This window comes from Ceratotherium simum, chromosome 2 (assembly GCF_057802395.1).
Source record: "Ceratotherium simum simum isolate JZ-2026a chromosome 2, ASM5780239v1, whole genome shotgun sequence".
NCBI classification, from domain to species: domain Eukaryota; kingdom Metazoa; phylum Chordata; class Mammalia; order Perissodactyla; family Rhinocerotidae; genus Ceratotherium; species Ceratotherium simum.
In genome coordinates, this window is record NC_141901.1 from 3,351,482 (window position 1) to 3,366,903 (window position 15,422).

Consider the following 15,422-nt stretch of genomic DNA (forward strand, 5'->3'; position numbering starts at 1 on the left):
CTCCTAAGCCTGTGCTGTTGGCCACTATATGTTCTCAGTCTCCTCCCCTCCTTCTTCCCCTCCCCCATTCATCCATCCATCCATCCATCCTTCCATCTTTCTGACTATATCTATATCCACTTATAGACATAATTCCTCTTTAGGTGGGAGGTTGGATTAGATAACCTAAAAGTTTCCTTCCAGCTCTCAGGTTCTATGAGGTGTATTTTACCTTAGACTATATTGTGATTATTTTTGGCAGGATGTTGATCTTCCTAATGAAGTTGCTTGGACTTGTTGAAACATACATTTCAGGGCTGGCATGGATCTAGGAGACAGTCCAGTTAAGTCCTCCATTTTATGAGTGAGATGAAGTGACTCACTGAAGCTCACATGGTCCAGAGCTTTGCCAGGATACCATCCTGCTTCAGATTATTTTGAACTTTGGATACATGGCAAGTGGTAGATAAGGCTAATGATCCAGGTAGGCAATGAGCAAGAGGGAACGAGGGCCTAGAATTGGAACATCACCCGTTTTTACCTCACTTGTATGCTACGTCAGTGATGACGATCACGACAGTGGTGGTGATGGTGATGATGGCGATGACTCCTACAATTCATAAGGCCCTTATATCAGAAGGGATTTGGAGAGGTCATCCACTATACCTTCCTGCCTCCTGCTAACTAATGCCTGATTCATTCCTGAAAGATGCCTACCCTACTTTTAAAAAATGCTCCAGGAATCTTAATACCTCTTCTAGCCCCATCTCTTTCTGATTTTAGCCCAAGTTCCTTCCTGTTATATAAGTTTACTCTTTTCTTCCATTTTAAAATAAATATGTATACAATTACATTTAGTTCCCCAAACTACACAGCAAAAGGAAGTTAAAGGAAGCAAAAAGAAGCAAATTGTACGGTCATGGGTAGCAAGAGACTGATAAAAGGGGAGCTGGGTTTGGGAACACAGACACTGGTTCAGCCTTCACTGAGACACAAACACCACATTCACGCTGATCTCTTTCTTTTCAAATTCCAGGAGTCATGGCGTGGGTGAAGTTGAGTCACCTGGAGGGTGTGCCAAAGCCTAGTTGTTACTTTGCACTTTCATTTGCAGCAAGATCTCTCCCCTGTCCTCTCAGAGCTGAATTGGGTGAGCTCTTGGCTTCCAACTCTTTCTACATTTGCTCCCTTTGAGAAGGAAGGAACAAGACCCAGAAGACAATACTATCATTTATTGAGTATCTACACTGTGTCAAGCACTGAGCTTTACATATTTATATCACTCATTCATCCCCAGATCTTGAAAGGATGGTCTTATCTCCATTATACAGATGAGAACTCTGAGGTTCAGAAAGTTCGAGTTCCAGGTTCCCTGATTGTAAGTGATCGAGTTCGAACTAAGCCCAGATCTGTTATGCTCCATAGTTACTCCCGTGAAGGAAAGGAGCTTGGGAGCATTTTAGCTGCATTCCTCCCTAGATTCTGACTGAGATGGACAGGATTTCTCCTGCTCATCCCCCTGGTCCCCACCTCCTCTAATCTATGAGCCTACAGCTTCATATTCTGACAGTACGATCCTTTTCTTCCTACATGTACGATCATGGATCAAGGGTTGGAGTGGTTCATCTCACATGCTTACACACATTGTAGGCTCTTAAATCTTCACCTCCAGCTCTAACTCATAACATCACAAAGGGCCTGCTCTCTCTTCTTTCACTTGCCCTGCCTTCCATGGAATAAACATCAACTTTTGCACACCTGCCCACCCCCAGGTTACAAGGTGGTCTCTGCTGGACCACACTTCCCACTATGTAAGGAGGCACCTGAGAGGTGCCTGGGCCCATCCCCTGGCCTCTGCGTAGGCTAGCAGGGGGGCCTGCCCCACCGCGTTGGAGTGCAGAACTCCCAGGTAGCACATGAGTGGTGATTCAGAGGAGCAGCTGCCAACACATCTGAGAGCACAGACCCACTGTGCTAGTCTGAGCAGAGGCCAGGCGCATGGTTTGCTCCCAGCAGCAGTGAGACTGCAGCAGGTAAAGCAGAGATACAAGGCCACGTGGAGGGAGAATTGCTACTTGGCATTTTAAAATCAAATGAATGGCTTTTACAAACTTCCACCCAAAATCCTTCAAAAAGGGGTGAGAACAACCCTGACCCCACTCTCACCTTCCACCTGATCAGTCTAAGCTGAATGAAGAGCAATTCTATATGGATACGAGAGGACAGATAAAGTTCAGGATGGGGATGTCCTCACTAGGTCCCCTTACCCCTCTTCAAAATGGCGATAACTGGGTTTGGATTTATTATCCGATTCTTGAATCCCGAAGACCATCCTTAGAGAAAAACATGCTCTTTGAAGGGTGAGGACATGGGGAAGCATGGTATCTTTAAGTAACAAGGGAAGAGAGCCTCTCAAATTAGGAGAATTGGAGAAATGGGCATGCCACTAGGATGAGGATGCAGAGCAGGAGGGCAGGCTGGATGTAACTGTTTTGTCTCGGAGAAAAGTGAAATTTACGCCATGTTGGTCGGCCTTGTGTTGATGCCAGGGCCCCAGACCCCTACCAAGTCTTACTACAGCTAGCCCCAAGTTTCCTTCTTTATCAGGGCAATTAATAAAAAATCAAGTGATTGTTCCTCATGTTGTGTCTTGAAACATACATATGAAGTTCAACCAAATACAGTGTGTCGAATCAGTCCTCCAGGAGGGGGCCTTCCGTCTTCTGGGGAGTCTGTGATAAGATGTGGCTTGGCCCATTGTAGGAGTCCCTGTCAGCTGTGACAGAGCATGTCTTCTCCCAGGGCCAGGAATAAGGCCCCAGGCATTCGGGGTGCGTGTGAGAGTGTGCATAGAAACTGTCACACCCACACCCCACATACCATATCAGGGTGGAGCCATTTGTTGTCCTTACCTTAACCATCTCATCATTTTCTGAAAGGCTGAGCTTTGACGGTGCTGGGTCCCTAAGACCACAGCCCAGAAATGCTCAGCAGACCTAAAGGGCACCTTGCCAACAATGGTTCCCTTTATCTGCCCCTCACATCTGGGGATCTTGGACTCCAACCAGGTCACAGGCATGAATCACATTTATTTCCTAAGGGGACGCAGGGGTCATGTCTAGCCATGTCTGATGTCCAAGCTTGTACTCACAAGCCCACACCACCTACCTATATTACCCTCTTCTGGCATTTTCTCAAGTTGCATAACTTGATCAGGGAATTTGGGGTTAATAATGAGTTACTATATTACTACTTTTCAAAGATAAAATTAAAAAAACCACAACACTAAACATGATCCTGAACAACATTTAATCTCTGATGTTTCAGAAGACACTTTAGGATCTCGAAGGGCCTTAAGGCTGAGCCTTTGATAGTGACTATGATCCTTAGGGTGCTGTGTGGACATGCAAAAGTGTGGCTTGAGGGGAGGCAGTGTGCAGCACAGAATGGGAACCAGGAGCCTCAGCTTTGTTACTATACAGCAGAGTGACCACAGACGAGTCACTTCCCATCCCCAGTCAGATAGGGTTGGATAGGAGCGTCTCTAAGGTCCCTCCCAACTCTGATATTCTATGAATAACTAGCAGAGAACGCATTATGTTGATTTCTCATAGGCATTGAGGAAATTAAAAAAACTTGCAGTAGCGTGGACATGGCCTGAAACAGTCCTTTGGTATTTATAAAGCCTCAGGCTTGGCCTCCCATCTCAGTGTTGGCCCAGTCCTGGGGTCAGTCCTGTGCAGACTGAGATAGGGAGCCGGAAGAACAGGAATATAAGAGTCAGGGACCACCACACGGTGTATTATTGAATTTATCAAGCCCACGGACAAGGACCCTCCCCAGTGGAGGTGTGCCGTTTGGTCCCTTATCCTGCCTTCTCAGACCAACAAGAGCTCTTCTGCTCTCAGTCAACCTAGAGTTTTAGTTATAGGAAAGTGTCCTATCCTTGGGACTGGGGACAGTGAGAAGACAGTGGGGGAGAGATAACAAACCAACTCCTCTTGGCCCCAGGCCCTGTCCACAAGGCCAGAACTGAGAGAGGGATCCACTATGGGCCAGTCTCCATCCATTGCAGGGGTTCTGGGAGACCCACATTTCATGTGATTCTGCATTTGCCTAATGTCTCTGACACACCCATTGTCTCATTTGACCTTTTCTCTCAGGCTTAGTCACTGCTCTCCACTCAGTTCTGGCTAGGCTGAACTCGGCACAATGTAAGAAAATCTCCAACAAGAGCAGAACTCTGAGCAATGACTCCTTGTGTCATATAAATAGCTTTGGTGACAGATACAGCCTATAGTACACACACACACACACACACACACACACACCCTCTTGTGGAAATCATCTTCAGGATGATTCATGCAGGCACTCACTGGCACAACCACTCTAAATATAAATGTATGCTTGGACTCAAATCTCTCCCTCCCCTTCACCTCAGAGAGAAGAGAGCATCGGAGAAAAGCCTACCCCTACCCAAGCCCTGAGTTGTGAGGTGGGAAAGGCTCCCGAGTGGAGCCCTGAGTCTCTTCTTGTGTGAGGGGGGCAGGAGGAGGTGGCAATGGTGGTGCTGGAGCCAGTGCCTACTCCTTCAACAGTCCCAGCTTCTTCAGAGCCTCCCTTCTATGTTCATCAGCGATGCCTTTTGGGGAGATCTTGACACTGACACAGGGGGGTCGAGGCAGCTTGTCACGGCTCTGTCCTTGGTAGGACAGGCCTTTGGAGCTCTGCTTCTGCTCCAGGTCGGCCAACTTTCCCACCTGGATAACTGCAAAGTCCTTCTCCGTGCCCAAGGAGGCAGGGCGGGGCCGGGAATTACGTAAGACATTGGGCGAGATCCTGTCCAGGAAGGAGCCTTTTCCCAGAGAGGTGCTAGTTTGGGGGCTGGGATCTTTGTTGGCCGAGAGGTAACTGCTCAGCCCCACGCCTGAACGCTCCAGAGTGTTGGACTTGAAGTTCATCTGTCTCAGGCCAGGGATGTTGCTTTCCTGGAGAGTCAGCCCTGAGTCTGGCTTTGGCTGAATTAGGGGACTATTTACCCTTGGGGCCTTAGGGATAGGAACTGGCACGGATTTGGCAGCTGGAACCTTCCCTGGAGTGGGTTCCTGGGCAGGAATCAAAACCTTGCCTGAAGAAGATCCCTGAGCTAGAGCCGGAGCTGGAGCTGGAGCCTTCACTGGAGAAAGTCCTTGAGTTGGAGCAGGAGCTGGAGCCTTTCCTGCATCCAGCACAGCTGCAGAGACCTGAGCTGGAACTGGAGCTGGGACAGGGGGCAGCGCGCGAGTCTCCTTGGGTCTGATGGAGCTGGTGGGCTTACTTAAGTGGGGGCTGGGCTCATCTTGGTCCTGGGGTAGCCCCAGCTTTTCCAGCGCCTCTCTGCGGGCTTTCCTCTGCTCCTGCAGTGAAGAGGAGACCAGGTTGGACTCTCCAGGGGCAGCCTCAGAGTGGCGGGACAGCCAGTTCTGGGGATCACTGTGGAAACTGCTTCGGCTGCTCTTCAGAACAATATTAGGTGGCAGCTTCCGGGGCTTAGGGGCTGTGAGGGGAGCCAGTTGGGCATTTGGATCCCCTCCTGATGGGATGGGAGCATTTTCAACTCTCATATTCTGAGACAACTTAGCAGGAGGAGGCTGAGGTTGTCCTGGTCCCATCATTGAGCCTTTCTCATTGGCTTTTTGGGACATGGCCTCTGAAGAAGTCTCCTTTCTCTCCTGGGGGCTGAGTGACGTGTGGAGCTGGGGCGTGTGGCTCTGCTCCCCTGGCCCTTTGGGCAAGCTGTCTTCCCCACACTGCTTGGGCTGGGTGTCCCGGAAAGCCTCCGGTGGGGGGATGAGCGCTGGGTCCAGATCAACGACAGCCTCCCGGGGGCCGGCCAGAGCCCGGCGAGGCTCACTGCTTCGGCTGACCTGCTCTTTCTCAGGCTCTGGGACAAGTCCCTCAGATTCCCCTGGGATGTGGCTATTAGTCTGGGTGGTTCTTCTCCTGAGGTTCTGGTTCCTGCCAATGTGGATATTTCTGGGGAGGCTGTAGGAGCCAGACCTGAGGCCCAGGCCTCGCGGCTCAGGTGGATAGGGTGAGCCGGACTGAGTTACTCTCCTTGGCTGTGGTCCTTGCTGAATGGTCGTCTCCTCTGAATGTCCTGTGAGGGTCCAGGAGAACAGGCAAAGAAGAGTGGACAGAAGTGAGAACTTTGCTGCTGAGGGGAAAGCAAATACTTCTGAAATCTCCAATTAGCAGTGAATGGGTTTTGGTTTTGGTGTTCCTTTGCTCTTAAAGGGGCAGTACTCTTGTCTGGATATCTTTTAGACTAACAGATCAACACTAGCAGATTCCCTTCAACCAAGGATTAATTTTTCACGATGTTTGAGGAAAGGGCAGGATCACTCCATGTCCTTGCCTCAGGCTCTTCCTAACCCTCTACAGATGCACCAAGGTTGGGGAGAGATTCAGGACAGTCCCTCTAGCTATCCTGGGGCTCCCAGGCAACTGAGGCCAACAGAAGCATTGAATGTGAACAGTGTGAACGGGTGATTTGCTCTTGATTTGACCAGGCATCCGCCTTCTTCCACCTTCACTTTCTGTAAGCACCTGGGTGATTCTGTAATGGCTACAGCTGTCCCCGCACTAGAGAGTGACATGGGCTCTTTCTTTCCAGTCAGCTAGGCAGGTGCATCAGGCCCACTGGGCCAAGGAATCAGTCTCGGGCAGCAGTGAAGCCCCAGGTCCCCATTTACTGCTCTATCTCCAGGGAGGGTCTAACACCTCATCAGTAAATATTTACTAAATGAATGAATAAATCATTGCAGTCCTGATACCAGTGGGATTGTCCTCAGGAGTAAAGTGCCCTCCTCACCCTGGGACTCGTTGCCACTCTTATGTGCCATTCTGTTCCCCTTCTACTGATCCTCAACACCACTGGCTCTCCACAACCTCTCACAAGGGCACCACTTGAGGAGCCCTTCCCTTTTCTTATCTTCTGCAGCCTCATCCTCTGGGTAATCCAGATTAGCTCCCTAGACTGACTCAGTCTCTCCAGAGCCATCCACCCACCCCTCCCTGATTCTCTCCCCCACCTCTTTGGTCATATCTCTTTAGAATTTCTCCACCAGAGATGGGAGCTGGTCAAACCCCTTTCCCTCCTAGGCCCCTGATACTTCATAGAAAGACATAGGAAGCTGGCTTGTCAGCAGTCCCTCCTTCCCTCCAGGGACAAGGCTCTATCCTAGCCAGGAGAGTGGAGAGGAGTGCGGTTGTCCCGTGTTCTGCTTGTGACCCTTAGAGCAGAGGGCAAACAAGATGAGAAGTGGCCAGCAGGATGTACTGACTTTCTGGATTTCACTGGAGGTGCTACTCCAGACAGTCTCTCTTACCCTGGGGAGCAGCCTGGGTTATGGGCAGTGCTCGGGGACCTCGAGGAGCTGTAGCTTGCTCAGACTCGTCAGTGAACAGTCCACTGTCAGCCTCAGTGTCCAATGAGCCTATGGTCTCCTCCAGGAAGAGCAGACACTCCTTCTCTTCAGCAGACAGGAAGTCGTAGCTGCTGTCACTCTGGAATGAGGAGAAGAAGGAGAGGAAGAGAGAGCTGTGAGAGGGAGCTCCGCAGAAACTGCAGAAACTGGCGGGGCCTGAGAACCACCCTGCATTGGGGAAGGAATGCTGAAGAGCTGGAAATCTTCCCACAATGCTACCCTGCAAACTTGCTGGAGTTGCTTCCTGAAACTGCAGGCACCAGGGAGGGCAGAGACGGTCAGGCTGTTGTCCAACTAGCACCCATTTCTGGTAGCCAGGCAGGCGGATGGCAAGGGGCCTTTCTTTTGCTCAGCCCTGGGTGGAATGCTTAGGTGCACAGATCAGAAGCAGTTCCAGGTTGTAATTCCTATACTTCTGTGTGACCTATGTCAAGTATTTTAATTTGTGTGTCTCTGATTTAGCTCTAAGTTATATGGGCAACATAATGATTTGACCTTAAACTAGAATGGTATTGCTTTTAACTTTTCAAAGTACTTCTGTATATTTGATCCAGCATGTCAAGGACAGTATGAGGACAAACAGGAAATACAGCCAGCTACTGGCTGCCAGGTCAATGAGAACAGTGGCATGACCAGCCACAGATAAATTCACTAAATAATTTATACTTGACTTTGAAATGCATTCCATACAGGATTTTTTCCCTTGTGTATTTACTTTCCTGATGGCATTTGGATCTGGCTAACATTCAAATAAGTGTGCACTTCTTGAGCAAATATTAACTTAAGGGTGGGGAGGTGGAACAACTTGATCGATATGGGAGAGGGGGAAGCAATCTGGTATTAAATATTAAGTAGATATTAAAGTAAATAATTTTCAATATGAGAAAGCACATAGGAATATTGGGGAGAAAATGCTATGGCCATTTCAGATGGCTACTGCCCATGTTCTACAGGGCCAGGAAGATCCATGGAATAGTCGCTCTCCAAAGTTAAAGGTCGAAGGGAAAACCAAAAGGGCAAATGGGAATATAAGAAATTTGGCCTGAGTCCCTTCCTGGCATCTCCACCCCTCTTTCCAATATTTGAGTCTCTTCAGAGTTGTATATTCTCTAGACTCAATCAGATGGCCAGGAAAGATTTTGAGACAGTTTAAAAATATCCTGAGGGGAAGGGAGGCTGTGGTTGGAATATCCCTTCCAGTTCCCCTGGCTCCTTAAAGAGCTATCTGTCAGTTGACTGATTGAGGCCAACATGTCAAGGGAAGCCCCAAATATAGCCCTTGGAAGCCCTGAAGCCCACGCCAGGACTTTCTTGAACAAAATCTTCTTTACTGACCATTTCCTCCTAAAATAGCTTGCCAGATAAGCCAACTCTGAGTTTCTCCTTTGCAGATGCTTCACTTTGAAAACCTTTAATCCCTGTCATGCTCTGTGTCCAATGGTATGTAACTACTCATATTAGCCTCAGTCTAACAGAAACAGAAAGATGTCTCTGTGGCCCCATCACCTCGGGTCAGAAAGAAATTATATACAGACTGTCTGCACTTTGGGTTTTGTGTGCGTGTGTACACTGCTTTTTCTACTCAAATTTTACATATAAAAACTCATTGACTGTATGAAACATCCTTGACATGCAGTAGAGATCCTTCCAATCCTGAAATTTTCAAATACCTCTATAGGATATAAAGCAGTAAAGTATAAATTCTCAAGGGTTATTATGCATGTGACAAGTACCAATAACAAAGGAATGCTTACAGATATGGGGCAGATTTACTCCTTCACACCAGCCTTACAACAATCGAGATTTAAATTCACGCCCAGAAAAATTACAGTTGATTACATGCCACTCACAAATGTTAAACAGTGACTTTGGAAGGTTCTCAATCTCTGCTCATAGATAGGCTATTTGTTTTCTACATAGAGGCATGTGCTAAGTGCTTTATATGCATCTTATTTACTCCCCCCAAGAACCCTATGAATTCAGTGTTAATACTATCCCCTTTTTAAAACTGAGGAGACTGAAGCTTAGAGAAATTAAGTAATTTGCCCAAGGTCATACAGCTTATAAGTAGAGAACCCAGATTTGTTTGGCTCCAGAACCCAGGCTCTTACTCCCTTCTCTTTGTTCTTTGTAAAAGGCTGAAGTAATGCTGCTCATTGCAGAGAACTTCAGGAATCAGTGTGCTACAAGGATCTATCTTCTAGTTTCCACCAGGACCTCAGATCATTGGTCTGCTCTCTCACCTCAACTCAACCCCGCAACTTAATGAAAACTAGGAAGAAGTCTTATTTGTCCTATTGCTCTCTGGGGTTGTCCCACCCTATTCTCTATAGAACTAGGGGTGACTCAGAGGCAGAAAACACCAATTGGTATGATTCACCCCCTGACAAGGAAGATAAAAGAAAGAGAAAGAGCAGTGAGCAAGGACAGTGGTGGGCAGGGCAGGGCAGGTATGCAGAAAGCGGGCCAGGTGCAGGACAGAGATTACGTACAGATCCAGAGCGGGTGGAGGTGATGCTCATCATGCTGTCGCAGCTGCTGACACGGGTCACAGGTTCCGAGCCAGGCCCCGCTGGCCAGAGCTCCCTCTCGGGCATTGCCCGAAGCAAGGTGCAGGGACGGCGAAAGGGGCTCCCAGAGGGGAAGCGAAGGGAAGTGAAGAATGTCCCAAGCCGGGCCTGAAAAGAGAAGAATCAAAGCCACGTGTAAGCCTAGCCGAGGCTCTGGCAAGGCTCTGCCCAGGCCCTGGAGCAGCATGGCGGCAGGGACACCAAGCAAGCAGAGAGCTGGAAGGGGCCTTGAACAGCCATTACCCAAACCCCCCAGCTTGCATGGAAGGACAATAAGCTGGCTCACATACATGCAGAAGGATGGACTTAGGTGGTGGAGAAGTAGTTTAGTCAGAAAGGAGATTCTATCACTTCTTTTAGTCACTTTTTTTCCTCTGAACCAGAGAGCTTAACCTGCATTCTCATTACTATAAATATTACAGGGGTTAATGGCTTGGGTTCTGGAGGTAATTGAGTCTGGGTTCAAATCACAGTTCAGCCATTTACAGTTATGTGACTTGAGGCAAATTACTCTTTAAGTCTGTTTTCCCTCATTAAATGGGGTTAACGTAAGGATTAAATGTTTGTTAGCACAGTTTAGTTGGTAGTAAATACTCAAACACTTAATGAATAAGTGAATAACTACTACTGTTCTTGTAATAAGAAAAAGACAAGATCTATTTAGGATTAAAATAAATTGAAGTAAGGGAAACAAGAGCTTAGAAAAGGAGGGTTTGGGTTAAATGGGAAACTATAGGCTTGAGAGAAGGGACAGGGCCCTTAATAGTACCTACTTCATAGGGCTGTTGTGAAGCCCTATGATGAAATACTCCATGTAAAACACTTTTTGCAGTGCATGGCCCAGTAACCATTAGCTGCTATCACAGTCAACATCATCACAACCACCACCACCACAGCCACCATCATCACCCTAGTCTAGGAGACACATGCATGGCACCCACAGTGGTTGACACAAACCCAATTTCCCTGTTGTGTATCATGCCCCTCTGATGTCGTACTTATAATGAGGTTCCCTGATCTGTGTCAAATGAACAAGAGAAATGTCCTATGTGGCTTCCTCCCCACTCGACCTCATAGGGGAAAAAAAGTTGCAAGTTCATTGTGCCATTGGTAATAGCAAAGGAAGGCAGTGTCATCTTCTTTCTGAAAATCCCAAGGATCTTCATATGTCTGTTTGTGGGAAACACTCCACCAGAGTTGGAAAGGCCAGAGATGACTCTCCTATGTTAAGATGAAATTCTAGAAGAATTAAGATTAAAAGACAGTTCCAAGGCCAAATAAAGAGTTGGGGGAGAGCTAGAATTAGAATATAGTTTGTCTGATTCTGAATCAGTATTTTCCCCACAACATCATGCTATGTTTCCTGCTCTCCCAATACTAGGTAAAATGTCCTAGAAAAATGTGTTCTATTTGAGATCTTGGGACTTGGAGTTTGGATTCCAGCGCAGGTTGGCCCTTTGACCTCTGCCAATAATTGCTTCCAGCACCAAAGTCAGGTTTGAGCTATGCTGGGTGAGTCAGCCTGCCAAATCTGTAGAACTGACAAGCACAAGGCCTCATGGAGCTCCTCTTCTGCTTGGCAGGAAGCCCTCAAGTGGGACAGGTAGGGAGGGGCAGGACAATGGGGAAGGAAGGGGGAAGATCCCTAATGAGCCAGACACATGTAGTTCATAAGGGTTCAGAGCCTCTCAGGAGATAGAGGGAACCAGAAGTGACAAAGACACCAAAGAAGCCTAATGATACATCAACATCAGGTAAGATAGCTCTTAGAGTTCCTTCATGAGGTTAGTTCCCCAATACTCAGAACCTCAAAGAAACAGAAACATGAGAACTCATGCAGATGAAGTTCAGTCACCTCAGCTATCCACTCCATTAATGACCGTCTAGGTTCGGAAAATACTAACTCATTCCTAACGTTATGTAGGGTTGAGGCCATTACAGCAAAGGGGATCCATGTCCATAAGTCTAGGCATATAGAAGGCATGTAAAAAATGCTGGATGAATACACCTGTCTTCTGTTCTAATGTCCATTGAGTCGAGCTGTTGGAAAGCTTATTTTTTTGGCTTCTACCCTATTACTGTAAGCTATTTCTTAAACATTTCATTTCCCAGAGACTATATATGACTCAATGGAATTTGGGCAATGCTTTCAGTCCAACTAACATTTATGAGCACCTGATAGGTACAGGGTGTGCAAAACTTTATAAGATGAAGGCATTGTCTCCAAGAAGTAAATGTAAATCCAAGGGTCTAGTTTTTGGCTCCAGTTTTCTTATTTGTAAAATCAGGGCAGTAAATATTAAAATTGACTCATTGTAATTAATGTAATATTCTCTGTGAATGGGTGAACAGATGCTGCCTCTTCCTTTCAGAAAATTACTACCCTTGTTCTTCCAAGTACACTTCAGACTTTACAGTGGTTTACTGGCTTCTCCTTCCCCCTAGGGCAGCCTACCACACTCTCATTTTGGAACCAAGGATGGCCTAAAGCAGCTGGAAGAGACAGAAGCAATATGAATAGCACTGCTTCAAAAAACAGCATCGTATAGCTTACAAAGTGCCTTCAGATATGCTAATTAGATCTTCAAAATAACCTGATAACTTAGGCAGGATGTGACATTTTCTTCATTTGACAGATGAGAAAACTGGGGATCTTTCCACTTCCCCTTCCTAAGGGAAGTAGGCAATGACCTAAAACTGTATCTACAAGGCAGCCTGTGGATCCCCGCTCCTCAGAGGGCATCTCAGGGACTGTCCAGAAGCAAGAGGGTCATGTACCTAAAGAAGGGTCATCGGCCACCCTTGACTAAACACTAAAAGCCCTAAGATCACCCTTCTTCTTCTACCTCATACCTTAAACCCTGGAAATTATCTGGTTCAGCTTTATGTTTCCAGGCCAGCTTTTTGCTCCAACAACACATACTGTTAGAGTAAATAAACGACATCAAATGCCATTGAAGATCCCATCATCAGGCGCTACCTAATCACTGCAGAGATAAATCTGAACCTGAAACCAAAGCTGAATGAGCCCTAAGGTACTTGTACCTCATCTCCACACCTTGTCTTCTGACTCAAAGAATCTGAACTGTAAGAAAGTCTTCTCTTCTTCCCACCCTTCCACTCTCCCTCACCACTTGGCCTCACGTGGATGCTGCATTTCCTTCTACCAACTTTACAACCTTGAAACTTGGAGGCTATTTCAGGGAAGCCATCGAAACCTGAGGTATTTCTACCTGATAAGAAGCCTGAGAAACAAGCAAAACACTCAAGATGACAGTTTGGTATCTTTTAACCCTTGACCTCTTTGGGGGACTTGAGGGAAGGAGGGAATGGGTTAAGAAATATGCACAGCCTATAGTCAGGGCCACCCATGCAAAGGCACATTAAATATTAACTACTCCACTGAAACCAGCTAAGACTTGGAGGAGAGTAAATAAACAGCATGTGGAGTTCTGGCATCTGGAGAGGGTGGGGTGGGGAGAGGGCTCCAGTCCCATTCCAGTTTGGCTTCTCTGTACCTTCTAAACAGACCCAAGGCCCCCTTGTCACCCTCCGCCCATGATCCCACCCCCATATCCTCCAAGAGCTCAGCCCCTCTCTCCAGTAGTCAAAGAGGTTTCCTATTGCTCTTAGACTGGATATCTCTGCTTTTTGCTGACTACCCAGAAATGTGCCTTAGGAGAACATCCTAAGAAAAACGTCAGGGAGACGAAAAGTTGCACTGTGTGTGTATCCCTCTCCGTGAGCACATGAGCAAGTCTCTCGGTGTGTTTAGGCAATGTTACAATCTCCTTTTTCACCAGTGGGTTTGAGGGAAAGGGTGGCTGAAATATCCTCTGCACAGAGAGATTTGTTCGACACTGCAAGTTATCACCATCGACGGTAGCCCTCAGTCAGTGAGTTTGGTGGGCTGTTCTGTGGTGTGGGCTAAGCTAACACCTAATGCTCCAGTTGCCAGGACTGGAAATCCAATATATTCACTTAGGGCTTATGTGCACCAGGCCCAGGGAGCCTGGCACTGGGGTCTTCCCACTTCCCTCTCTCTTGCAGCAGGAGGAAAAGAGGCAAAGTGAGGGAGCAGAGCGCTAACCCACCAAGATGGATAACGGAGAGCTGACTTGCTACTCTGACCTGACTTCCACATCCAGCTTCTGTGTACAGGGAAACCTGCCACACAGACTGCTACTGGGAACCTGAAGGAAAAAAGGCAAAACCACTACGGGTCTGGTTGTCCTCTCTGGACTCTGCCACACTGGTTTGGCCTGAGCCCCACTTGGAACTCCTAGCAGACTCCACATGCCACTGTGAAATATTAACACAGATGAGGCCCTGGCAGAGCCGAGTAGATTTTTGTTTGCCAGTCTCTGTGTCTATTAACAGGTAAAGTCGGAAAATTAATTGAGTTGAACCCAAATAAACCCCGCTTTGCAACCAGATTATCCATGGGTTTTCTAAGGATGAGCTGGTAGCCTGAGTTGGAGTTTTCCCCATGTAACCAAATCTCATACCGCCTTATAAACGACCTAGTACAGCTCACACCTTACACAGCTGTCCACTGAGAGCTCCATTATCATACTACCGTTATGGAACACACACACTGCACCCTTTATTCAAATAAAGATAGACATTGAGTTTATAAAGCCATGGGAGAATTTCCTGTTAGAAATGCAATGGAAGACCAAAGCACTCTTCTCCCCTGGGCAACCCCCTGTTTTGACTCCCTCTACTCCAACTATTCTCTTCCAAAATTGCAACTCAATTTCAATTGCTCAGAGATGGAAATTTCCAAAACAGACCTATTTTCTTTTCTTATTGTCTGCATTATATGCTTATCCAACCTAAACAGGCAGATGAAAAAAAAAAAAAGCGTTCCAGCTCTGGTCTCCACAAAAACACTCCAATCTCAAGAAGCTACCAACCTGCTCTGATCCCAGGCTGGACTCAGAGAGTTGAGGAACACAGAGGAAAGCCCCTAGCTGGGGCTTACAAGCCTCCCCACAACCCTGCAGCTGCCACTTCCCACAAAGCCCCCGTCTTGCTGCAGAATAAGCAATAGTTGGTTAGTGATTAACTCACCTTCACTGGGTGGGGGCTGAAGAGAGAAAAGGAATACCCTTATATTTCAAAGGGCAGAGACAGAGACAGAGCTGCTTCCCCTGCCGCCTACTGTTTCCTCCTTTTGACCTCCTCCTGACTTACCTGGACAGGTAAGTGCTTCATCTGCGCTGCTTAACCCACCCTGCCACTGCCTCTCAGCCAATCCTGGCCTTCCCTCCCTGCTTCTCATTCCAGCTGTTTCTCCAGGGAGGGTGTGGGAGGGGAATGGGCAGGGCGGTGCTCCTCTCAGCCAATCATCTCTTGCCCTCCCCTTCCTCTGCTTAGAGCCAATAAAGAGCCCTTAAAA

The 15,422-nt window shown here is 47.4% G+C and overlaps 1 protein-coding gene across 1 annotated transcript; it reads right to left on the bottom strand.

Annotated features, from left to right (window-relative positions):
• Positions 1-1,185: 1,185 nt before the first annotated feature.
• C2H1orf116 (chromosome 2 C1orf116 homolog) lies at positions 1,186-15,191 on the bottom strand. Its single transcript, XM_004425088.3, has 4 exons — positions 15,095-15,191; positions 9,941-10,126; positions 7,350-7,527; positions 1,186-6,118 (listed from the first exon to the last, which is right to left on the bottom strand). Exons 2-4 carry the CDS (start codon positions 10,043-10,045, stop codon positions 4,563-4,565), a joined length of 1,839 nt encoding a protein of 612 aa, XP_004425145.1. The 5' UTR covers positions 10,046-10,126; positions 15,095-15,191; the 3' UTR covers positions 1,186-4,562.
• Positions 15,192-15,422: the final 231 nt, after the last annotated feature.

Bases quoted from the DNA above. Each gene is read 5' to 3' on its own strand.
- C2H1orf116 (XM_004425088.3), bottom strand. From the start codon at position 10,045: ATGCCCGAGAGGGAGCTCTGGCCAGCGGGGCCTGGCTCGGAACCTGTG. The intron at 7,528-9,940 runs GTACGTAATCTC...TCCTCATTCCAG, and splicing joins CCTCCACCCGCTCTGGATCT to AGTGACAGCAGCTACGACTT. The intron at 6,119-7,349 runs GTAAGAGAGACT...GGACCCTCACAG, and splicing joins AACCCAGGCTGCTCCCCAGG to GACATTCAGAGGAGACGACC.